This window comes from Argentina silus (genome assembly GCF_951799395.1).
Source record: "Argentina silus genome assembly, chromosome: 2".
NCBI classification, from domain to species: domain Eukaryota; kingdom Metazoa; phylum Chordata; class Actinopteri; order Argentiniformes; family Argentinidae; genus Argentina; species Argentina silus.
Window position 1 is genome coordinate 21284088 of NC_139656.1, and position 27298 is coordinate 21311385.

General features: G+C 43.7%; 2 protein-coding genes across 2 annotated transcripts; one reads left to right on the plus strand and one right to left on the minus strand.

Moving 5' to 3' along the window:
- Positions 1 to 2984: 2984 nt before the first annotated feature.
- On the minus strand, positions 2985 to 10407 carry nyap1 (neuronal tyrosine phosphorylated phosphoinositide-3-kinase adaptor 1; the record flags this gene model as incomplete). Its single annotated transcript, XM_083686076.1, has 6 exons — positions 2985 to 3407; positions 4075 to 4181; positions 4754 to 4996; positions 5273 to 7057; positions 7143 to 7522; positions 10220 to 10407. The coding sequence occupies 6 exons, from the start codon at positions 10405 to 10407 to the stop codon at positions 2985 to 2987; spliced, it is 3126 nt and encodes a 1041-aa protein (XP_083542202.1).
- Positions 10408 to 23686: 13279 nt separating this feature from the next.
- mogat3b (monoacylglycerol O-acyltransferase 3b) lies at positions 23687 to 26455 on the plus strand (the record flags this gene model as incomplete). Its single annotated transcript, XM_083664931.1, has 7 exons — positions 23687 to 23768; positions 24080 to 24187; positions 24364 to 24434; positions 24521 to 24725; positions 24846 to 25020; positions 25173 to 25357; positions 25687 to 26455. The coding sequence occupies 7 exons, from the start codon at positions 23687 to 23689 to the stop codon at positions 25839 to 25841; spliced, it is 981 nt and encodes a 326-aa protein (XP_083521057.1). The 3' UTR covers positions 25842 to 26455.
- Positions 26456 to 27298: the final 843 nt, after the last annotated feature.

Here is a 27298-nt window from a genome sequence, read left to right on the forward strand (position 1 = left end):
ATTACATGATGTGTGTGTCCAAGGGCTACACACAGTAGATATTAGCCTTTTGTTGGAAACATATCCAGCCCTGTGTATCACTACTCATCATCCTACCAATAATTCATGTCACATCTGACTAATCTGCATGTGATTAACCAAGAGAAATATAATGAAACATTTAAACTGATAACATATAATGAAACATTTAAACTTGTTCAATACATTATTGAACTGTCCTTTTTGTTTGCGTCTGCTCAACCCAGATCCTAGAGCCTGTCACCAAACCCCTAAGATGATGAAAGGGCAGATCATGTCAGTTGTATGCCAACATGTAACATAAAGACATGGAAAGATCCTGTTCATTATATAAAATTTATTTAATGACGATATCAATGCAAATATATCACTACAGTGATCTCCATGGTACACCATATTTGACCATATCAATATAGTATGGCACTCATATAATGGCCACTGTTTTAGTAGACACGCAAAGCTGACAGCTTCTGTAAACTATTTTGTAATGATTCCTAAGTTATCAATTGTTGTAATAAATTAAAACAAGATGATTACTTGGTGTATATCTGAAATACATTTGGGCACAATTGTCAATCTCATTTGAATGTTTTCAATGTAAGGAATCCCTGCATGCATTGCACTTGCCCTTTTCCCTCAATGTGGTCCTCCCCTCTGTTTGTTTGAAACTGTTTTCAAATGGTTGATAACCAGGACCACCAAAACAATTTGGTGTTGCAAAAGTGAAGCAGTGACTTGGTAACATTGGTTCATGTCACCGAAACATTTTGATATCTTTTCACTGTGTGTAACTGTACAGGTTGGTGCTAACTATTAAAATGACAACAACAACCAATAGACATTCAAGTGCCATAATACAATTACAGAGGGATTCACTCTTCAAAGTACATACTTCATCTCACATGGCTTTTGGAAATAAAACAAAAATGTAACAATAACCACAATAGTAGTAATGTTAATTATGGTCATACCATTGTAATTCAATTAATAACAAAAGTAGTAGTTCAAGATAGCAGCAAAGTATTTCAAAATGTCCAAACAATGATCAAACTGAGTTGCTCAAACCTGTACACAAATAAAATGTATGTAGAAAAGGGCTTACCTACAACAATTGTACTGTTTAAAGGGAGTCTTGCATAAATATGAATGACAATTGTGAGACTGTGCCTTTGTCTGGTGGGCTTGCCATTTATTGGTAGTAACATACAGTAATGTGTGGACCAATTTCAACAGATAAAGTACCTAATTCTTTTAGAAAACAAATGAACAAATTTACGTTTATACATTATATGCTACATTATATTTATTGATTACAAGTATGAAAGTGGAAATAATTGCTACATTTTCAATACAGTTGTACATAACTATTTACAGTATATAGGGGTTTTATTTTATTTTAAGCGTATGCTTTTTGTGCAGGTTGTTCCAGCATTCTGTTTGAGGGTTGTGATTTTGCACTGCCCTATCAGTTGCAGCATCCTCTACAGTCTGTGTTGATAGGTGTCAGTGCTAAAAGCATTGTTTTTGTGGGGTGGGACGATCACCATATGCATCTGTGAATCCACATGACCAGTGATGTTTTGTACAATTAATCAGTGTCCCTTTATATTCAGTTTGAGTGTATGTGCCATCTGTTGTATGACCTTTTCAAAATATTCCCCCAACAACATATTACTCTTTTTATACAACCACAACATGACATTTCAGCAGGACTCTCTATGGTGTATGTAGTGATATAATGATATCATATAATTTTCAAGATCTACTATTTGTTAAAATATGACACATGACCATCTCCACACAATAAATTGTAGTAGATTAATTCATATGGTTTTTACAGCACTGTATGTCTGTTATGACATGCAGGAAATGATACGGTAATTGTGACTTCATTCAAGTCTGAGATATGTTTGGCTAGTTGACACGTTTTAATAATGTTACTCCGACAATGGGAGCATATTGCTATAAAATTGCAGAAACGTTGAGAAAGTCTGTATATTTACATTACAAATATGCAAACAGTTAGGTAGTATTTCCCTCCTCAGTAATGATTATTTGCATTCACAATGACAATCTACTGATACAGAGACCTCCCATATGCATTCAGAAATTCTCTCACACTCTTCAGTATCTATTTCCCCTATTTTTTTTTTAATCAAAGCTTGAAGAGTATGTATATGTATTTTCTAAGTGTCTGTATATGTGTGCTTGACTTTAGGCCGACTATACTGTGTGCATGGAGTGTGTCTTGTTGAAGATCAACTGCATGCCTTACAGTATTTAAACTAACCTTCAATGTCTGTTTTTGTCTTGGAATATAATTCATGTTTACTGCAAGATGTTATACTGTATGTATAACTGTAAGTTAGGGGGAAATTGGGCAACAATTGATCAAGCATGCCTTACTCTTTAACTAGTGCTGCTCTTTCTGAGTATCCTCTTTTTTCATTTTGTGTCAACAGATACTGAGTTCACTGGCAAAAGAGTCAAGCAGGCTTGCAGAGCAAATACAAATTCATGTGTATGAAATCACATTGTACTAACTGATTGTATATCTCTTCAGCTTGGTTGATTTTCTAAATTCCTCCACTGCATCTTCCCACTCTGCTCCTCTTTTGATCACTCTTGGCAAAATCATTTCCTCATTGTTTTTTTTCTTCATTATCATTCTGACCTAGACAATTCCACTGTCAATAACCTTGTAGAAACCCTTTGTCAAACTTTCATTGCTGTCTTTGTCTCTGCTCCACATGAAGTTAATCGTACCATGTGAGAGCACAATACCCTATATTTCTCACACACATACTCTGTCTTCGGATGGGGTGGGAGTTATCCCACTGTCACTTCAACGAGAGAGAATAGTCCTCCATCCTGTCCACCTTTACTCTTTCCCCAAGCAACAGAGATGTGCCTCAACTCCATACCAATAATACCTGCCCCTGTCTATTGCCGCTGCCCCGCCTCTCCTAGATAGCCGTGTCCCACACCACTGCCTGTGGCCTCTGGCAGGGAGGCGTGCCAGTCTTTCGGGGCTCAGGGGTCCGTCTCCAGCTTGGGAGGATGGGCATGCTGTCCTGTTTACACAAGCTTTTGTCAGGGCGTCTGTGGGCCTTGATCTCTTTGCACAGGCAACGTTTGCGTTCAATGACCTCCAGCAGCTTGCCATCTCTTTGGGTCTGGGCTGCAGATTGGGTGGTGCCCCCTGTGGTGAGAGGCTGTCCCTGCGCCAGCTGGGCGAGGTGCTGGAACTGCAGCTGGAGGTGGTGCTGCTGCTGGAGCTGCTGGAGCTGCTGCTGTAACTGCAGCTGCTGTTGGTGGAGGTGGAGCTGCTGCTGCTGCCTGGACAGGCTGGGACTGCAGGGAGTCTGGGAGTGGGAAAGGCAGTGCAACTGAGAAAGCAGAGGGAAAAGGAGTAGAAGAAAATCCATGATTTGAGGTTTTTCTATCAATGGGGTATCATTCAAAGAGCCTGAAGAAGAGCCTGCATTAACACTGTATCCCTGTGGTATCATTCAGGCCCCAGCCCAACCAAGCCCTCCCAGAGCATGCATAAGGATGTGAGGTACCAAAGACTGCCACCACGAGGCAGTGTTACACCACCTTAAACACAGTGGCTCCCCGACTGTGGGAGGGAGGGTCAAGCAAGCACACACAGACATTCTCTGCAGCACACTCCAACTGCGTCAGCATTTGAGATGCAGCCAAGTGACTGGGCAAAACGCTATGCTATTGGACAGCAGCTCACTGCTCCAAAACACTGTACAGCATACTCTTCACTTCTACGCATCTCTACATACGTCAGTTCATGCATCCCTCTCTCCTGCACTTATTCTTTAAGGCTGGCCACGACCTTATTCTGCTCAGTGAACATATCAAGCTGCATGCTATAAATAGATCTGGAGGAACATTGTTGCTATCGGCAGAGAGAATGATACCAATGATCGTGCTGCTACTACTACAAGTGCTATTGATAGTAATCATGATAACGGCATTTAATGAACAAATCATCATCATTACCATGTTAATCATCATTAGGATTATATGTACTATATTCACCTGACTAAGTGCCTCTCGTGCAGGTAGACTGCTCTGTCTCTGGACGTCTCCTCCACTCACCTGCCTCACCCCAGAGGTGGAGGACGAACGGCCCAACCGCCCTAGTTCTGCAATACAAGAAATCAAGCATTATATCCAGTACACCTGTATATAATCATATAATGATTACTAAAATGTTTTGAGTGCACCGTATGTTCAAGGGTGTGTATGTGTACGGGGGTGTGTGGGAAACAATTGAAATTGGGCAACAATTGATCCGGCATGTCTTACTCTTAACTAGTGCTGCTCTTTCTGTGTATCCTCTATTTTTCATTTTGCGTCAACAGATACTAAGTTCACTGGCAAACAAGTCAAGCAGGCTTGCAGAGCAAATACAAATGTATGTGTATGAAATAATATTGAACTAACTGATTGTATATCTCATCAGCTTGGTTGATTTTCTCAAACACTGGTACTAAATTCCATGATTCTCCCATGCTGTCACTTATGATTTCAAACCATAAAACAATTATGATGTGAGCATAGATTTAAGAAATGCAGATAATAGGATTTTCAGATAAACCTGCTGATGTGGTCTCTTTCTAAATCACTTGCCTTAAGCTTTTTATGTGCTGTGAAATCTTACACATATTTTAGAACACATTAACACAAGGATCATGTTCAGGTTCTCTTTGCCTACCCCCATTGCGACAGGCAGGAAAGGTTTGGCAGGGGAGCGGAAGGCCCCCTCTAGGCAGGGCCCTGAACCCTGAGGTGCCCTCCATCCCGGCCAGGGACTCACTGTGGCCCAGACCCCTCCCACTGGCTCCACTGAAGCGCACTGGGATGCCAGAGTGTCCTCCTCGAGGCCCGGGGCCCAGCTCCTCCTTGTCCATCCGTAGGAGGGCGTCTGCACTGCCATTCCACGCCCGGCCCTCATCTTCTGAGAGAAGGGGAAGATAACAACAGGAATATCAGGATGATAGAGAGCAAGATCACATGTTCAATGAATGATCTCTTTACTGGATACATTATGGTGACAGATGCCATGTATAATACTCCATGATGACCCCTGGGATGATTGAAGTTTCTCAAAGCAACTCTGCAGTTCAAATTCAAACACTGTCCTCTGTCCTCTCTTTCTGAACTCTAACCCCTTGTGACAGTGAAGTGCTAGCTTGCTACAGTACATGACGGCACCCATCTCATGTTTACTTACTCTCTGTCTCTCTGCTGCTCCCATGGCTGAAGGAGAGTTTCCTGTGCATGGGCCAGTAGGATCCGTCATCACCAAAGCCCAGGCCCCCGCTGCTGTCCCAGGGCATGAACCCAGCTTTCCCCTGGAGGGAGCCAGGGGCCGGGCCGCTTTTGGAGGCCCCGTCTGAGGCATGGTGCAATGAGGGTAGCTGAGAACCCCCTCTTAGGCTGTCGTATGCAGGGGGTCTACGGAAGCCCACTGAGGGGTAGGTCCACAGCAGGGGGCTGTCTGAGGAGGGAGGCTTGTAGGTGGGCAGGCCGTGAGGGGTGTGTGAGCGGTGGAGGTGTGGTCTAGAGTGGGAGCGTTGGGATGAGGAGGACGGGGTCGGGGTTGAACTGGCACTGGTCTGAGATGTGTGGCTGCTGGTGGTGGGAGTGCCTTCAGTGGCCGAATGTGTCCCTCCCTCCCGATCCCTGTCCCGTTCTCTGTCTCTGTCCCTGTCTCTGTCCCTTTCTCTGTCCCTGTCCCTATCCCTATCCCTGTCCCTGTCCCTTTCTCTGTCTCTGTCTCTGTCTCTGTCTCTGTCTCTGTCTCTGTCTCTATCTCTGTCCCGATCCCTCTCTCCTTTGTCTGACTTTAAGCAGAAGCTCACAGACTTGCCCTCCTTGCCTGAGCCCTGGGTTTGGGTCTGGGCAGTGGACTGGCTGGAGGTCTGGGAGCTGGGTTTTATGGGGGCAGGTGAGTCTCCTCTCTCAGGCTTGCGGTAGTGGTGATAGTGTGAGGGTCGGTGGTGAGGGTGGTGGTGGTGGTGAGAATAGGGGGAGGTGGACTTGGAGGAGGGGGGCAGGGGTGTAGAGTGGCTCCTGGCCCTCAATCCCGGTGCAGGGCCGAGCTGGGCTTCTCTGCGGTCTGTCTGCTTCTCCTGCTGGGATCCACTCCCCCCAGAGGACTCCTTGGAACCTGACAGGGGCACCGGGAGGTTGGAGGTGGGGGTGGTGGAGGAGGTGCTGGCTGGAGCTGTCAAACTGGAGGAGGTTTGGATGATGATGGTTCCCAGTTTGGCAGCAGCAGCAGCCTTGTGTTGGACCCCAACCCCACTGGAGGCTGCTGCTGGCTGGGGGAAGGCGAGCAGCGGAGGGCGGTGCTGCAGGAGGTTGGGGAAGGGAGCAGGGATCTTACTGTTAAACTCTGTCTCTGATTTGCCCCCCTGCAGTAGGTAGGGGGTAGGGGCTCGAGGAGGGTGTGGGCTTGAGGAGAGGGACTGAGGAACAGGGGTGGAGGAGGAGGAGGAAGAAGGGAGGGGCGAGGAGTGGGAGATGGACACAGTGGCTTTAGGTTTGGAGCAGGAGGGGGAGGAGGAGGAGGGCCGAGGTAGAGGAGAGGAGGTGCTGGAGGAGGAGGTGGTGGAATGGAAGTGTTTGGAGGATTTCAGTCTCTCGTGTTTGAGAGGCAGGCGTTTGTGGGACTCTCTGTCCTCAGGCAGCGGGTATTTCATCTCCTCATAGATGGCCTCACTCTGGTCAGAGTCAGAGTCTGGCGTGGTGGCAATGGGGGTGACAGGGTGAGGGGTGGCAGTCTGACTGTCCCTGGTGAACACCTGTCCAACCATCTCTATGTAGACAGGCTCGTCGTCTCCCTCCTCCCCCTGAGGCTGCCCCTCTGCCGTCTGAAATGACAGGGGCGTGGCAGGGGGGGGCACACGGGGTGGTGGGGGGTCAAATGAGAGCTGAGTGCTGGGGCTTCGCTTAGGTTTCAGAGGAGGCACCTTCTTCCCTCCCATGTCCCCTGAGTCAGACTTCTTCATGGCTGTAGCAAAAGGAAAACGTATTATTCAATCTAATCATCAGAACAGGGACAGCAATAACAACTTCCCTCATTCCTGTTGACCTACCGTTCTTCTTTTCCGAGTGTTTGGACTGTGGGTGTGTGGGAGGGGGGGGCGGTGGTGCCTCCGGGGGTGCATGGGTTCCTCTGGGGTCAGAAGAGGAGGAGCTGAGCCGGGTGCTTGGGTGGCGTCTGGGCTTGGCTGGAGGGCAGCGCCCGCCATGCTGGGACTGGGTATCTGAGTAATCCCCGTTCTCCAGACTGTTGTCCCCTGCGCCAACAGCATGGCAGGATTGGGATCGCGGGGCCATGGCCGACGCACAGGAGTGAGGGGACAGGTCCTGGGAGGCTGGCATGGTCATGAAGCCCATACGGAAGTGACGGCGGAAGGACGCCAGGTCTCGGACCTTGCCCACAGTGGCTGAGGAGGGGTCCTTTTGGCTGGAGCTGGAAAATGGCAGAAAAACATATCCTCATTCAGCAGTCATGATTCAGTAAAGGACATTCATTTATTTTCCCATTGTGTTGACCTCCCCCTTTTCTCTTCCTTTCCTTTTCCCTTTAAACATGGTCTTTAAATAGCTTACAGTCAATTTAATTTGCAGTCCTCTGGCTCCCTCTATTTCTCTCTCTCTCTATCATACACACACACACACACACACACACACACACACACACACACACACACACAGTCTCATCTTCTGCATAAACACACACCCACATACAGTATACACTCACTCCCTCTCATGCATGGATGGCACAGAGAGCATAGTTTGTCGTTGGAGTGAGTGATGAGAGATTGGGCGAGGCAGTGCAGCAGCTGTGCATGCCAGTATCTGTGGGGAGGCCCCTCCCTTTTCAGCACTCACATCCTTTTTTCCATCCCTCCACATCTGCTCCCCTCACAAACACATTCAATTAGGAAATGACTTCCCTGCCAACCCCCCAAAATCTATCTACTCCTATCAGACTACTCGCCCTATAACTTATTGGATTTATCTCAATGTTAATCTATTACTCTCATATCGCTTCACTACACCTGTGACCTCAAGAAGAATTTGATCTATTTCCATGGCAACTGGTAGCTGTTATTTGTTTAGTGGTTTGCCTTTAAACCCATGAAATTGTACATGATATTGCAGAGGGACGGTTAGTACATACTGCAAACAAGCACCAGAACCAGCTCACTCAAAACATATACAAAAATGAAAAACACTGTGGAATTGCCAAAGTGAATACAGTATATTGTCTAATGTTCATAATTGTGCCTCCTTTGTGACACATTCCAACTGTAATATTTCCACAAATAGATTTTTTACTTAGAATATAGTAGAACTTTCAGCACTTCATATCAATAATTGTCTTCTGAAGGTCACTTGCATCTAAAGTATCAAATCATTTTTGTATTCTTAATGAGTAAAATCAAGATCAATATCACACCAATCAAACCGCTAATTGATTAAATCTGACAAAGACATGTGATGGGCAGTTAGAGCCTGATATGGTCCAAATCTTCATATACTACACCAAGAATAGATTAACAATCTTTATCTTGATCCATGTGACTTGGCCATAACAACAGTGTAAAGATATTTACTTTTGTGCTGAAATCACCAGGAAAAAGGACAACTACATTTCATACGAATGTTCAGTGCACCATCAAAAACCATACATAAAGAGTCAACTGGGCGTAAAGCATATATCATCTCATCTCCATATCTACCAATTCTATTACACAAGAGGAATCTATTGATCCCATTTCAGTGAAGCTCAATCCACTGTGGAGAGGTGGCGACAGGGAGGAATGGGTGGGATCTGAGATCCCTATAGCAGGACGGAGGACTGGCTCGGAGATCCCTACTGTATAGCAGGCCAGGACAGGCTTTTGTTTACTGCTGGGAACGAGTAGGAGCTGGGTGGGTACACTGACAGACTGACTAAATCATTTGTCCCCAGAGCCATACAACTCTACAATAGGTCAATCAAGGGCAAAGAGATGGACTTCTCTGCATAACCTCCACCCTCTGTATCATATCACTATCATGTATCATGTCACTGTTTCACCTCATTATCTACAATGTTTACTAGCTATGCTAGGTCTCATACACAGCCCCTACCTCCCTCCACCAGCCCAGACTAAATGCACTTTAAAATAGTCCATATTTATGTAGCCCGTATTTAGTTTTTTGTATTTAATGCTATAATTGCACTGTCTGCCTTACCTTTTTGCACCTCACCTAACTGCAAAGACATTTACAACTGCACCTCGCCTGTATAAAATGCTGTTAATGTTGTATGTTGTATGTGTATGTTATGTGTGATACCCCTATGTCTGTATGCTACTTGGAACCTGAATTTCCCCCTGGGATAAGTTTCTATCTATCTATCTAACTAGGTTTTTGTTTGCGAGGAGACGTGCTTCCGAGCATGCAATGAAAGGGCTCATTTCAGAGGTTATTGCATGTGAGTGATCCCTGGGTGCATGTTGGCTGGGTGGTTGGAGAGAGGGGGAAGTAGAGCAATAGAATGTAACTTTAACTACAGTATGTGGGTTAAAAATGCCATGATCCCTCTGAGACAATGAAGCAAATATGGAGACAATTGGAGCTTGCACCTTCCTATTCAAAAATGCAGGCAGCGGAAGCAGCACTGAGGCTGTTCAGCATGGAGAACAGAGATGCAACTGTTTTCTGTCTCATTACATTATGTGAAGAGCTGTGTGTGTGTGTGTGTGTGTGTGTGTGTGTGTGTGTGTGTGTGTGTGTGTGTGTGTGTATGTGTGTGTGTGTGTGTGTGTGTGTGTGTGTGTGTGTGTGTGTGTGTGTGTGTGTGTGTGTGCGTGCGCACCCCCTGCGGGTGTTTAAGTGTGTGTGCTTGCTTGCCATAATCTACATAGGCACCAAAGAGCCACATTGTCCCTAGAATAGAGGCTGTGCAGCTCCACTTCCCATCTTCTTCTACTCTGGGCTCTTGTTTCTTGACTCTCCCCTCCCACACACACCCACTGATGGGAATTTCAGAGGTTGCACATAGAATATGACCCATAAAACTCTTCCACTTCAGCTCAGAAATGTACAACTCAACTGAACTGAAAAACAAAATCTCATTCCAGCTCTCCAGCACTGCCGCTGTTCCCCCACTCACCTCTTCTTGCTGCCCTCCTGGTCCTTGTGCCTCCAGTCCAGGCGGCTCTTGCGATACAGCAGGTTCATGTCGCCGCGGGGACGATCCTCCTCGCAGCCAATCACAGCGCAATGTAGCCGCTTGCCCCGCCTCTCTATGTCACGCAAGAAATGCTCCACCGCCACATCCTGGGCGGAGCCAGAGCTCATGGTATAGAAGACCAATAGGGAGAAAGGGATGTGTGTCACTCCAGGCCTCCCTTGTGTCACCTAGACATAGAGAAGAAGAGAACAATATCATAACTAATGTTCAACTGACAAAGCTATTTCCACCATGCCCAATTGCCTCTTGCACAGCTGTCAGCTTGACATACAGTTTGTAGAGTACAGCACATCTTTGCCTTGGTCATTCACTTTCATACAGATGACCAGGCTAAGAGGAGCCACTACAGACAAAACCATGAGGTGCTCAAAGACATGGTCTTGTGATCAGGTGCGAGAGTTAAATCCCAGATCGGAAGCAGCATCCAACAGCACATCAACCATATTGCCAAAATATCAGACAAATAATGAACACCTCAGAATACTGGTGACTGCAGTGCAGGAAATGTAGCTTATAAGGTGTCATCATGGCAGACCACCTCAACAACTGGGCCACCATTCAGGCACATGTACTGTATGTTTATGGAGGGAGCTGATTTGTTTATCCCAACCAACAGTGTATCACATGAAAACTATTTATATTTTCATTATCCAATTATGAATATCTGAGTAAGCATGGTAACTCGGCTGCAGTGTTGCTCTGGCTGCAGGCCTTGGGGTGGCCTAGCTAAGCCTGTCTGCTACACAGGCAGTAATGTGGTTTGTCATATGTAGCGCACGCAGGGCTTCCAGTACACGCTCACCCCATGAGGAGTCAGGCTTGTTGTAGGGCAGATATCTGAGGGCCCCACAGTGTTTGTGCGTTGAAGTATGTGAGTGTGCACTGCGATTGGCTAAGAAAAGTGCAGCTGTCAGCGGTGTGCGTTTACAGTATTTATCCTTCTTATTTGTCGAAATGAAGCTGTTGGTGGTGGACCGTGGGACATTCATCATTACTGCCTCTGACGTTAGTTTTAATTTGAATATTGTCGCCAACATTGGATCAAAAGTCAGCTTACATATATAGACTATCTGGACAGAAAACATAATGGTCCTCATATCTCAAATACACATTTAATTGTGCACTCAATCCCACACCCATACAGGAGTAACCCTTATCCTTCCAACACAGTTTAATACTCAAAAACAAACAATCCATTCCATGTAGCTCATTTCAACCTTTTATTTGTTTCTTCACATTGTTGTTAATTTTTTGTTGGACTTATTCTTACAAGCTGAAGTTATGGAGAGATTCTATAAATGAGATAAAGAATGTGACACCAATATGGCCAACGAAAATCAATACTTACATCGGATTAGAATGCAATCCTTGTGATGGGAAATGACATCATATTGAGCGATGTCATACCTTCAATGTTTCTGACATGCCTCAATGTGTCACCCTGTGTGACAGAGTGGCCCCTGCTATTCTGTTGTCCAGAGCCTTACCCACAACCCCCCACTGGCGAGGCTGCCATGCTGTGTGACTCAGTGTTAATTAGGTTAGAGAACTGAGACTGTAGGTTGGGCTTTTGTTAACAGGGCCTTTGATTTGGGTTTCCAGGATCTGGCAGCTGAGCAGGCAGCCCTGCAATTGTCGCATTACAGCTGTGGGGAAGTGTGCAATTACACAGGCGGAGGACACTGGGAGATGGTTCACCAGGGAGGGGTTCACAGAGACTTCATCTACAAACATATCACTGTTAGCACAGATATAAATCCATAGAGCAATGCATCACACATTATTCAGTTTTTATAGGAAGTGCACCCACACACGCGTGCACACACACACACACACACACACACAATATGCAGTCAAAGTGCATATATGCAACCAAACCATGCACTCACATATTAAAACACCAATTTGGGGATTTTAAACGCAACTTAAGAGGCATTTCTGGGGGCCAAAGTCTCAACCTCATTAGAGGTAGGGGGCAGATGGAGGCGTGATTCATATAACTGATCTGGATGCAAGGCTGCAGAGAATTGACCAATTCATGCAAATAAACAAACAAATCACACACACACACACACACACAGACACACACACACACACACACACACACACACACACACAAATAAAAACCCTTTAAGCTATAACCCCAAAGGCTCATCCACACATCCTTATAAGATGTTGAGAACTGACATACAAAGGGAAAATTAATTAATTAAACAAAAATAACTGTAAGAATCTCTGTCTGTAAAAAAAGGCAGTGGCTAACAATACATATTGACGATCTGCGATGTCAAAGAACTGGCTGTTTCTACATTTCTCTAAACTCAACCTTGGATGACTTTTGGATGCGTGTTTTGCATTTGCTGCCATGTGGGTTGTTTGTGGGTGATGCTCTCGAGACAGTGAGCACTACAGTCCCCTCCTCCTCATCCCCTTATTCCTACTCTCCTTCCCTCCTCCTCCTCCCCCTCCTCCCAGTGGTGTGGGTACACCTGGCTGTCAGTGTGGTGGCAGGGCTGGGGGGGCAGCGGGGCTGCTGTCACTCCTCAGTGATGGCCCGTTACAGGGTTTCGCTGCTGCATTCTGATATCATGTCCTGACCCCCGTGACCACGCTCCACACCACTATCACCACACTCTGAAGACCCCGGCTGTGTGCCATGGTAGCCTGACATGGTGCAGTGGGTCAACCAGGAAGTAGGACTGGGAGTGAGGGAGAGAGAGAGGAGGACTGAGAGAGAGAAAGCAAGAGGGAGGAGGACTGGGAGAGAGAGGAAGAAGGAGAGAAGGAGGGGCGTGATAAACGTTCAAGAGTAAAATGGGTAAGTAGAGATGCAAAGACAGAGAGAGAGGAATAGAGAGAGTGATGGAGAGGGAGACAGCAGGAGGGAGAGAGGGGAGGGGCTATGGAGAAAGATGAGGGAAGCCGATAAATAGACAGACGGAGAGGGAGAGAGACCAGGGAAAAGATAAATACAAATAGACTGAAAACAAAGTGGGGGCAGATTGATAGAGAGAAATATTGAGACATAGAACAGGAGTGAGGGCTAAGTAAATGGTGAAAAGGGGAAGGGATAGATAAACAGTCAAAGGGAAAAGGAGCTGGATTGTGAGAATGGGGGAGGGATGTGAAGCAGAGTCTCTCACACCAGTCACTGTGTGTGTGGTCTCCTAGCAACACTGTCTGCTACGTGTCTCTCTCCAGCCTCTAGATATTCACAAAGGGGGATGTTAGCATTGTCGTTCATGATGATCTCAATGAAAAAGTGGACATGCTATGGATCCAATTTTCCACTTTTTAATTAGTATTTATGCACACCTGCATTATGTATAGCTTAGTTGGCATAGCATAAATAACCAATTGATAACCAATGTAACCAATATGCAGTGCATTGGTCCACATTAACGTATTATGCTCCAAATGACAAACTCATCTCAGCTCTAATGTTACAAGCCTATATCCACATCCAGTACGATGAAATGACTATCATTAAAATAAAAGCATTGGATGTCGCCCCCATTGAGCTTCTCTGAGGGTAGTGTCAGCCATGTACACAGATTCATAAACAGAGACCCAAACATACACAGATGAATAAACACATGCATGTTGTATGTACACACTCCTCAAGATATTGCCTCTTCCACCTCTGCCTTGGCAGCTTTTCTTCCTTGGGGCTCTACAAACTGAGTGACTGATGAATCTTTCATGTAGTTGGAACCAAAAATATACTCCAAATAAACGTCCCCTTCCTCTCTCTCGCTCTCCCTCACCGCCTGTACCTCTCTGCTATCTGCTTTGCTAGAACGCAAGTACAAGTGACAGGAACCGAACGCACATCATCTGAGTGATGTGTATTCTGTTAATAGCAAGTTGATCTGCTAGGTATATTTGACTAGTATCAATGTGTATGGATGCATGGTCAATGTGGTTTGTTTTCCAGTGTGTGTGTTCAACGAAGACAGCAGCCACACACTACTGTATTACCTGATATAGCAAGTACACCTCCTTCTAGTTTTTCTCTCTCTCTCTCTCTCTCTCTCTCTCTCTCTCTCTCTCATACCAGTGCACTCAATGACCTCCCACTCCCCCTCCCTTCTGCCCCTCATACCCCACCCCAACCTGCCCTTGGCTTCATCATCTCTCACTGGAATCTGCAGTAACCAAGGTGACTCAGTGCACTCGGCACACATGAATGGTTACTGGCTAACACACACACACACACACACACACACACACACACACACACACACAGACACACACACACACACACACACACACACACACACACACACACACACACACACGAAAATCCAAAATGGATGAAAGGCATAAGATCTTCAAAAAAAACAACCCAGACAAACAGTCACACACAACCACCTCTACTGTCTCAGATACATACCTTTAGCAACGGAGTCCCAGACATTGCCTAAGCTCTGTACGAAAGAGAGAGAGAGAGAGACAGAGAGAGAGAGAGAGAGAGAGAGAGAGAGAGAGAGAGAGAGAGAGAGAGAGAGAGAGAGAGAGAGAGAGAGAGATAGAGAATAGAGAGTAGAGGAAGAGAGTGCTAAGGCTGGCTGCTCACCATGTGGGGTATAGTATGTGCAGCATCACTATACGCACCATGATGAGCAGGGCAGCACACTCACACTTTGTTTTACCATTGGGCTACTGCTGATTTTCTCATCCAACAGAATAGTCTGTCCTTGAGGGACACACTGTGGTTCTGTGAGCCTAATCTTGCACAAACACACACAAAACCAGCGTGACCTGCCGTTGTCCTGCATCGTCTAGGGAATGTGGGAACATATCTCTCTCTCTCACACACACACACACACACACACACACACACACACACACACACACACACACACACACACACACACACATAAAATAGACAGTTGCACTGGGGGCTTGTACCACTATCCCACTGAGACCTGTGTCCCAAGGGAGCTTCCTGGCTGGTGACTACTTCCTGTGATGTGTCTGTTTCTGTCATGTGCTGTCTGTGTTGCTATGTGTATCCTTCCCCATCAGCACTGCCTTCTCCTGAGTTTAGCTGTCTCTGTAGCGGAGGTACAGAGACAGGCTAAGAGGGCTTGTTGAGTGTGAGAGGTGTGCAGCACTGACAATCATAAGAATGCTGTTCCTCGGGGAGGAGGGGGAGCCCCGTTCTGCAGGCACATCATGCCAGCATCCTTTTTTCAACAAGACCTGACTATCATCTTTCATGCAAATTATTCTACACAAATGCCCTGCCCGACCTGTTGTTATGAACTTCTCTGTTGTGTAATGCAGTGCATTTGTTGGTTTTCAGTTTAATAAAAAATGCATGGCAGTTAGAGATGCACATACATTTTCAGGCCAACTTACTATCCCAGTGACACCATTCAGATATATAGCAAAATGAGGCAATGAACCAGGATTATATTAATACAACATCCATCCAACCAAGATAGAGTATATGACCCATGTTTACAGTATGACGCCTTTAAATCCATGCTAGTACCATATAACAATAACACTGTTAGAAATCACTTGCAGAGGTGTTCATGTGTGCACTGCAGGAGTCATCTTTCTCAATGAACTGAACTAGGCATCTTTTATTCCCAGCAACACAGAGCGTGTTGGTGTATGGTACCTCTCAAAACTCACTTTTTAGAGTACTCTAACATCTCCCTGTCTAGAAGAATGTCTGTTTAGGTGTGACAAATACATATTGAGGTCCATTTCAAATGTAAACCTGTGAAATATATCTTCACGGCACGCACATGTGATATCCTCGACAACTAAAATGGTATAAGGAGGAGATATAGCCCCTCCTGTGTGTCCCAGTACAGTATGCCCTCTGACCTATCCTGAAGTGGAGCAATGAGAATGTAATGTTTACCTCTGATGTTTTCTGGGGCAGTGGAAAAGGGATGCTGGGAGGGTTTCTGGAGGGCTGCTCTACCATTCCTGTTTCCCTGGTAGTTGTGTATGATTCATGTTCCATTAAAACATGTCTTTGAAACATTTATGTCGCTTATCTGTTTTTCCCCCTATCGCTGCCCTCCCGTTCCAACTGCCTTTTCCATTTTTTTCTGGCACTGTTGCTGAGCAGGGATCATATTCTAAATCCAACTCTCTCTTTCTCTCCCTCCCTCTCTTGTTCACTCTTTTCTAAATCCTCAATTAACCCTTTCTGCTTCATTTATGTTAGCTCTGTGCAGTTCAGTGAATGAACGGCTTTGCTGGATTCAACAGAAACAGGTTTAATCAACGTTGTCATTTCAACCTTGATTACAAAACAGCAATCCAAGGCCTTTGGTGCATATCCTATTTATAAAGTCAACTTGACAAAACACCAATCACAAACTGTGTTGGACTTATATATGTACAGAAAGATACTGTTTTTTTTAATAAATGGATGCCAGTGTTTGGATGGGGAGGAATACTTCAACACAAGCTGGGTACCTGGACCAAAGGGCTTTTGGTAGGAAACGGATTCCCATCAAAAACCATAACATCTGTAATGTACATGTAAAGTGTTTTATGGAGGGTCTGATTTATCTGGACTCAGATGAGACTCAGCATGTTTGATCAGAACCTTACAATCTTTAGTCATTTTTCTGTGTGCTCTTTAACCTAATCTACTACAATTCTGGGATAAATCTTGATCCCATGGGCACCCTACTCTACCTCCCATCCCAGCAATAGAGAGCGGAAAACAGTAAGATGTTGAAAATCAGAACCAGCTGGGTTCATCATAAGCAGAACCAGCTGGGTTCCACAGTGACACCCAGTCTATAATGCACTGCTAATAATGCACCTGCTCTGGTTCCTTAACCCACTCTCTCTTCTTCTCTCCCCACAAACAGGACTCATACTGTATGTAATCATTCAGATGCTCACACTCTGGCCTGGTAAAATTCAATTTGGGGCATCCAGGAAATCCGCCGCAAAAGATTCATTGCAGATCAGCCAGGCAAGGGGCCTCGGCACTCTTCTGGAGAAATGAGCTTTAAACGTGAGCATCTGCCATGTCTGTTTGACACTCATCAGTCCCTCCCTCCCTCTCCATCTCCTCACTCTGTGAGCCTTCTCTTACCCCTGTCTGTAAGGCTTATTTGAGTATCCCTCAATATTTCAATCACTTGTCATCTCTGAGATCACACTGCATGTCTTTGTCTGACTGAACGATTGAGCCCTCTGCTAAGGGAAATGGTTAGATAGTGTGCTTGCTTCTGTCTTTCTTTCTTACACACACACACACATTAATTGCAGCAGACCCTCTCATTTCTGATTACTTTGTCTACTTTAGGGAATAAAGTATGGCTTCAAACACCTCTTGGCCAATCACAATGCTTGTTCTGATCAAACCGTTGTATAATCATTCACATTTACCCAATGAGAGGGTGCTCTAATGTATAGTGATTTACATGTTAGCATTTTTTTTTTACATTTGAAAATGTAAAACAGCTATGAAAATGAATGACTTAATTCTGTGACCGTTTGGGAGAAGGATCTCAGTGAAATAAAACACTTTGCCACTGCATTGCCCACCTCCATGGGTTCTCCTGAGGTTGCAAGTGTTTTTATCCACCACTAGGCGTTGCTATACATTCACTAGTATAATTACTGAACTTTAGACAAGTTCAGGGTCAATGGGTGATGATGATGATGATGATGATGATGATGATGATGATGATTCTTGATCCTTAACTTGGGCATATCAAATTGTCAGATACCTCAGAAACAATAACATTCTCTAATACCACCCATACACCCACATAACATTATTAATAAACACCCATATATCAACACTGAAAACACTTACACTTACACGTAAAGGCGCACACACATACCCATAGTGACACTATGGATTTGAATTCAGTTAATATGCTAGCTTTCCGACATCCTTGTGCACATGTGAAAAACAGGTCTGGACTGGACTGATTAAAAGTGCTCCACATGGCTCTGCAGGGGTGGGGACAAATTCCGTCTGCAATATCTGCAGTCACACTGACAGCTATAGGCCTATTGGTGTTCCCCATCAAACCAACCCCAGGTGTTCGAATGCACTTTGGTATTCTGAGCAGAGCAATAATCCAGTATGCTTATATACAGACCATTGTTCATTTGACATTCTCTAACAAAAATAATCTATCGTGAAAGGTGTGTGTCTGTTGTGTGCGCCCATCGCGTCTGATCCTGTAAAGAGCACTACAATTTTACACACACTGCCTCAACGCCACGCCCCCACCCCTCTGTCTGAACAATTTAACGACTGTGGCTAGAGGCAGCTTGATAGATTGCGTTTTGTACACAAGGCATATGCTTTCTCACACTGTCATTAAATTCATTGAGTCAAAATACTACAAATGGTGGCAATGATATATATATAAAAAAAAGCCTTATGAGCTCCTGGCAAAAACGATCGCTGCCAGACGACCACATCCCCAACACCCAAAAGGCGCGCACGTAGGCTATCTCATTCACCTGACAACGCGCACAGACGTGGTGCGTAATGTATACACCCGACCATTTATTCACACAAACAACTCAAACCCTTGTCATTTTCTTCGTATATACGACACTTTCAGCATGTTTTACCCGATTACCACTTCTGGCTTCAGTGGTTTGCTGTCACATCTATCCGTTCTTAAGAGAAAAAAAAATGCCGTGCATGGCTCCATCACCACAAGTCAGCTGATGGAGTTCTTGTTTTTCTGTGAAATATTTACGAGCTCAAGTCACGACTGAACTTAAAACGCACAATAAGACGTATAATACGTTATATTTAGAGTTACAGTATGTCGCAAAAAACATATGTTGTTTCTGCAGGAAATGGCATCATATACAAACACACGATGGCCTATAGGACCTATGTGCTGCAGCCGAAATAGCATTCACGTAAATTATTGTAAGATATCACCTTTCCATAGTTCTTATGTATATGGGCTTCACATGCAATAATAACAGCATAGCCTAATAGCTTAGCTGTGATTCTATCACATAATATCAGCTTACCATGGGTGGATTTCATCGATGGTTATTCAAATAATCAAGAGGCAACATTTTCTCGCTCATGTTATCAGAATGAAGGTGAAAGCATTACCTCCCAGAAAGATTTAGATATCGCTTGGCGCAGAGGCTATGCCGAAATCCAGTAGTAAAATCAGACAACAACAAAACCACGCCGGGATGATGATGATGACATTGCTGTCTTCGTGGAAGAATGGTGTAGAAAATCTATTTTTCCCAGATGTGTCAAGAAATACTGACAGATGAAATAAATAAATGGGGCGAACCTGAGAGGATTGTCGGCTCTTGTTTACATGAACATCGTTTCCATTTTTTTCACCGATTAGACGAGCACTATACCCGGTAAGAGATCTGATAGAAATCCATGGTGCAGTTCATTGCGACGTTACAAAATGTTCCTTTCCAAAAAACATGGGGGGGAAAACCCATTCACAAATTAAATAATGGAACGCTCCTAAATTCTTCACGCTATCGGGGCCATCAGAAAAAAACATAGATGGTTTAATTAAGAAAAACGCACAAATAAACATAGCCTAAATGTTGGTTCAAGCAGTGCGCTAGCAGATATTTGCATTCATATTAATATTCATATCGTAGTTCTTCAGAGAAGGTCATTGGTTGTTAAAATAGCAGATGAAACGAGGCAGCTTTAAGAAAATTCTAGTGCGCGTCTTGCTCAACCGATGTGACGCTCTATCATTTAGCTGTTTTTTCGATGGACCACTATCTTCCCGCCTTACCGACTGTATGTTGTGTAGGCCGTCGTTTTTTCTATGTTTCTATTTCTGCCCTTTTCTCCATCTCTCTTCATCAACTCGGTCGAGTATTTACAATTTCGTATGCGGTCTCGATGTAGATGTAAGCAGATTGACGGTAGCCTTTTGCTCACACAATTTCTTTTTGACAACATCTCCCCAAAATCAAGCTCATGGTTGACAAGCACCATATCGGCTGATATTGACAAACTAGCCTAACTTCTACATGTTATAGAAGTTAGACAATATAATAGAAATCAGAAAAGATCAAGACCCCCACCCCCCCTAGACATTATGAAAACAAACAGCACTAATGCTGTTTAAGTTCTCCGATATAGTTGGTTGGACAGTGTCAGGATCCCCCCCTCCATGATTCAACTCACACCTGTCATTTTTTTTCACCACTAGTCCTTCAATCTCTCATTCTCTTCTCTGTCTCTTCTTTATCTATAAATAGAACCATCTTTAAAAATGGCTGCACTTTCCTGCCAGTCTTATGAGACGGTGTGTAAGAAGAAGGGAAACAAAAAGTCTGTTTCACACACTCAAACACTCATTCTCTCACTCACAAACACACACACACACACGCACACGCACACGCACACGCACACGCACACACACACACACACACACACACACACACACACACACACACACACACACCTTCAACATTGAGATTGTCTCTTTTGGCTTAATATAGTATTCAACAAATTTTCAACCTCGTCACAAATACTATGTATACTATGCTAGTATACTATGCTCTTTTTTTGACAGCAAACGCAATACTGTAACCTTTCCGTGTTCTGTCAAGGGCTCCTCCCACGGTGTCGGAAGTCGGAAGACATGCTTGTCAGTCAGATTTGACTACACTGGACACACGTTATTCCATGGAGAGCCAGTCTGTCTGTAACACCATGGGAAGAACCATGGCCAGTGTCAGACATTATTTTTTCCCCTGAAACTTGCTATGCAAGACAAAGGCTACTTTTATGCACTCGGTCCTGAGTTTTCACTGAATTTAAGAAGATTTTGTCAAGTCTATGCTTGACATCATGGATCTGGGAACTCACCTAAACAGTCATCCTGTGTCTTCATAAAGAAACTCTCTCTAATGTATTGGACACTGTCATGTTTATATTATACTTTGGTTACTCGTTAGTGTGTCAAAGTTTTGGGAGAGTGGAAATGGTCGTTATCTGCAGCCCCCTTTTATCTGATCAAAGTGCGCACAACAGATCAAAGTGCTACAGAACGCGTCCTTAATCCGAACGGGTTGCGCTTCTCGTGAGCTCGCACTGAAAACAAGATTTGAACTTCAAAAAACAAACCAAAAAAAGGTAACCAACTTCTCTTTCTATAAAATTAAATTACATACATACAGTCCATGCTAATATTTGATAAATATTTGGTTTGGAATTACTAGAAAATGAACGTTGCCCTGCTGTTGGATTGATAGGCTACACGGAACATGTTTTTACACCATAATGCTATATTGTGCACATTTCGATGACTCGGATCAATTGTGCGCAAAACGTGCTTTTCAACAGCAATCAGGTGAGTGCATTCAATGTCATACAACTGCCTGTGGGGTCATCCACGTCAAATCAACGGACAAAAGAGGATTTCGACACTCAGATTGTTCAGAAATTGTTTCTGTAGTTAGAAACAGATAAGATACGTATTCCTACAACAATATTGTGGAGCAGTATAGTTTCATCTCTGAGAAATAAGCTATTGATTGTACCCAAATTGGCCATTTTCATTTTGTGGGATTCATATAATATTCAATAGAATTTAAACCCCAAATCCGATTTGGACCAAAGGCCTACCTGATAATTATTAAGACATGAGGTATCCAAAACAATGTTCAAAAGTCACCCATGAACCCTCCAAATACCTCATATAATGTATCTGGTGACTGCTGTGTTGCCCTATCCAAAGATTTTAGTCATTAAGGTTCTGTCTAATGTTCCATTATACAGTGCGATAGTACCATATTCTGTCCAGCAGATGGCACTGTCCCTGCTATTAGGTGAAAATAGTGCAAACAAAATTAATTGTTCTCAGTGTTAATTAACAACTTTGTCTTGAAATGATAATGACTTATACATGTAGAGTAAACACTTAAAGTTAGAACAGTTTACTGTCACTCTTCAGTACAACATCTGAAAGAAAAGGGAGCAACTACGGGCACATGCTGGGCCTGCAAACCATAAATCTGAACCCTGACCCTAACCAAATTGTACAAAATATTACCCGATTCATAAATGTAACATCGGTTTGCAGGCCCAGCGTGTCCCCTTAGTGTCTCCCAAAAGAAATTTCATGGGAAAACAAAACATGTAAGTGAGCAACTGCACTGGACTACATGCAGTCATGCAGCGGCAGGGCTTCAGGGAAATTTAGATTCTACATTTCTGCCAACCCCTAGGTTGAACATGATAAACATCACTCTCAATTAGTAGTCCTCAATGTTGTTCACTTACATTTTTTGCTTTCTTATGAATTTTTTTTCAGATGTTGTATTGAATAGCGACATAAATAAACTGTTTAACTTTAACTCTTCACTCTTATAACTTCAAGGTAAATTTGTGAGTTAAAGAGATGCTACAGGATTTGTGTATATTTTCAGTCACTAGTTCTAAAGTTAGCACTCACAAGGCAAAAACGGGTCCCTGACTACCATGAGCAAAAGCTAATTTTTTGTTTGTTTGTTGGCCTTAAACTGAGGACTGTGTGGTCTAATGAGATAGAAAATCTATTTTCTCATTTTATATCACATACCGTATTATGAACACTTAAGCCAACATTTGATGTAAAGAATGTGACACAAATCTCTTTAACATTGAGAAAAAAATAACCACTTTATTCATCTAATAGTAGGGACGGGCACCATCTAGTGGACTAACAGCATCTGTTAGTATCGCACTGTAAAATGGGACATTACATGCACACAACTTCAATGACAAATAGCTTTAGGCAGGACAACAGAACAGTCACTAGATTGACCAGAAATACATTACATAGTATAAAGAAACAATATCCAAGCCGCAGTCTTCTTCTAAAGGAGGGATTTAGAGGGTTAATGGGTGATTTTTACCATTGTTTTGGATTCCTCATGTCTTAATAATTATCAGGTAGGACTTTGGTCCAAATTGGATTTGGGGTTTGAGTTCTATTGAATATTATATGAATCCTAGGAAATGAAAATAGCCAATTTGGGTACAATCAATCAGCTTTTTTCTCAAAGATTAAACTATATTTCTACAAAATAATGTTGCAGGAACACTTATCTTATTTTTTTTAAAAACTACAGAAACTATTTCAAAACAATCTGAGATGGTGGATGCTGATGTTGATTTGACATGGAATGATCCTGCTAAAAAGGTCAAATTCCATTTAGATTAGTGACGTAGCACCCCGGCCTGTGATTTGTCATTTGAAATGTGGCAACTCTAGCAAGTTGTGTAGCCTGATCAAGTGTAGTCCATATCTAGAGGACATGCTTAATTTCAAACAAGGACAATAACATGGCTTCAATATGCCTTCTGTATGTGAATGAGAATTGAGCTGTGAGCATTTTATTTGGCCTCCACTCTAGATTGCTGGTATGAAGCAGGAAAAGACTCATTGGAAGGGGTTCATAGAGATGATCAGTATTCTGCAATGGGTCCTGAGTTTCCTCGTTTTAGGTGAGACCCCACACCTCATGTGTCTGTAACTAAGCCTTCTTTGTGCTTTTGTGTCTCTGTGCATTCTGCATCTGTTAATTACAAGTATCTACAGCTGTTTTGGATGCTGATTGGCACCTTTCATCATTCTACAATCCTAGTAGACTTGATGCTGGCATACAATACACCAGAGTGCATTCTTTTATCAGTAAATGACTGATCCCTATAGCTTTTATGCTTGAATTATGCTGAATAGCGGGCAGTGAGCAGAGTGTATTTTCTTAGTCAGGCAGTGTCACAGCATTCATCACACATCATCTCCTCTATCTCAGGTGTGGCGTGTATTGTGTTGATGGTGTACCTTATGTTCACCTCTCTGTGGCCACTCCCTACTCTCTACTTCATATGGATGGTGAAGGACTGGCAAACGCCTGAACGAGGTAGGCCTATTTACGGTAATTTCATATTAAATGTTGCCCCAAATCCTCAATTTTCCATGTGTCTAGTCAGATTAATTATTTTTAAAACCAATTATAATAAGCCGATTGAAAACGTGATTGTTTGCAATATTATTTTAGTTCAGAATGAGATAATAATTTTGCACTGTTACCATCAGGGGGCAGGAGAACTGCATTTGTGAGAAACTGGAGAGTCTGGAAGCACTTAAGGGACTTCTTCCCAGTAAAGGTATGGTGGTGACAAGGTTTGTACAGAATTTATTTATTTTATTGAAAAAATCCATGATGTACCCCTCTCTCCCTTCCTTGGCTCAGTTGGTGAAGACAGCAGAGTTGAATCCAAACAAGAACTACATCTTAGGGTGTCACCCACATGGGATCATGAGTGCTGGTGCCTTTGCCTGTTTCAGCACAGAGAGCTGTGGCTTTGCTGAGGCCTTCCCTGGGATGCGCTCCTGCCTCGCTATACTGGCTGGCCTCTTCAGGTTACCTCTCTACAGGGAATACCTCATGAGTGCAGGTGTGGCGAGCAAGGGAAATGAATGATGTTGTGATTGTTTAATTTGACAACTATTATCTCAGCCATGACTGAACTACAATACCCTCTCTCAACAAGTTGACTCTTTATTCCTCTGATCAGGTCTTTGTCCTGTCAGCAAGCCCAGTCTGGAGTACCTTCTGTCTAGAAGTGGCAAAGGGAATGCAGTGGTGATTGTGATAGGAGGCGCTGCTGAGTCTCTGGCATCCTATCCTGGGGTCAACACTGTGGTCATGAGGCAGAGAAAGGGCTTTATCAGAGTGGCCCTGGAGTTTGGGTGAGCAGGGTCTTCCAGCGAGAGGCTCTAAACACACAAGAAAGTAGTGGAGCAGTAGTTCAAACAATATGTGCATACTTACTGTATATGTACATTTATTAGAAACATAACAACAGTGTGGGTCATTTCCACTCTTGTCTGTTCTTCCTCAGGGCTGACTTGGTGCCGGTCTACTCATTTGGGGAGAATGAGCTGTTCCGCCAGGTGGTCTTCTCAGAGGGCAGTGTGGGCCGGAGCTTGCAGGATCTGTTCAAAAAGATCATGGGCTTTGCTCCCTGTCTGTTTGTGGGTGAACGCTGGCTATGGCTGCCTTACAGGACTCCAGTCACCACTGTCGGTTAGTGAATGATATGCCTTGCTTAATTTAAACACTGTAAAAATGCTTGTGTTGTTTTAACAGGCCAGAGTTGCCATCTATGAATGGAATGTGTAGCTTTTTCCGTTATACAGTAGTAGCGCTGTGGTTCTGGCTGAAGAAGTGATTTAGATAGTAACTTCAAAGAGTGTCACTTGGTAGCATACTTCATTTCATAAGGCATCTATTTCTAATGTCCTCAGTTGTAGAATGCCTTTCCTTTAACCCTTTGAAAAAGTGCAGTACAGCAGCAGTAGCTGCCATGTTCTATGAACCTCACCCATACTTTGTTTGCTCTGAATCCCCTCTAGTGGGTAGTCCCATCCCAGTGCCAAAGCGGGTTTCCCCCTCTCAGGAGGAGGTGGACCACTACCATGGCCTCTACATGGAGGCCCTGGCCAAGCTCTTCCATGAACACAAGACCAGCTGTGGACTTTCAGACACTCATGAGCTCCGAATCATATAGACCCCACCGTGAGTCCCACAAGGAAAATGTGAATGACTGAATTTGTCACACTGTCCTGTGTGTTTCAAATTCTATACACCTTCAGTGGAACTACTTGAATGAACAGACAACTCAGGTTCTGATCCAGTGATGTAATTTCTCAAATCACTGGAATTACCAAGTTGCCTTAGACTGTATTTGAGAATGACTACTTGATACTGAGTACATACAAGGGAAAACTGCAGGGGCAATTACGTCCTGATACAATAATCATTCAACCATGAATGTCAATGGTTCTAAGGCACTCTATTTTATAACAAACTGTCAACAGGATAAAACATGCGTTGCACACCTTTGTTATACACAAATCCATGTATGTATTTGATGTATGCATTGTTGTGGTTAATCAGGGTTGCCAAATAATTGGTATCTTATTATAATTAGTTATATACAGTGCATTCGGAAAGTATTCAGACCCCTTAACTTTTTCCACATTTTGTTATGTTACAGCCTTATTCTAAAATGGATTAAATAAATTCTTTCCCTCATTAATCTACACACAATACCCCATAATGACAAAGCCAAAACAGGTTTTTAGAAATGTTTGCTAATTTATTAAAAATAAAAAACTTAAATGTTACATTTACATAAATATTCAGACCCTTTGCTATGACACTCGAAATTGAGCTCAGGTGCATCCTGTTTCCCTTGATCATCCTTGAGATGTTTCTACGACTTGATTGGAGTCCACCTGTGGTAAATTCAATTGATTGGACATGATTTGGAACGGCACACACCTGTTTATATAAGGTCCCACAGTTGACAGTGCACAGTAGTGATGGGCAAATGAAGCTTTTGTGAAGCACTGAACCACTTGAGCCAATTGTTTCGAAAATGGGTTCATTACTCGAAGCTTCAGTTACAGTGACCTCTCCTGGCGAAGTGCAAGGCTGCAGTCAAATTAGGCAGGCTAGTTGGTGGACAGGAGGCTTTTAATTACACGCACGCACGCACGAACACACACACACACACACACACACACACACACACACACACACACACACACACACACACACACACACACCTCAATGAGCAGTGTTGGAGAAACTACTTTACTTTTGTAGAAAAGATATTTTGTTCTGAAGCATCTTTGCTTTGATCACCCTTGGATTTAAAGTATTGTAACGACCCTGTGAAAGGCCCGTTAGCAATTCCGCCAAGGGAGTTACCGCTCTTGGTGTTGTGGCTAGCGCGGCCGGTTTGTAAGCGAAAGATTGCGAGTTCGATACCGGCTTAAGACAAGCTGCTCTACCCCGCCGTTCGCTACAGTATCTTTGCTTTGATGAAATTCTTTGATGCACACACACACTAAGACTGAATATCATGTTCTATTTACAAATAAAGATTGATGAATGTGTGTATTGTGTTATTGAGGAGAGAGTGCTGGGGAAAATATGGCATAGGTTGGGTGTGTTTGT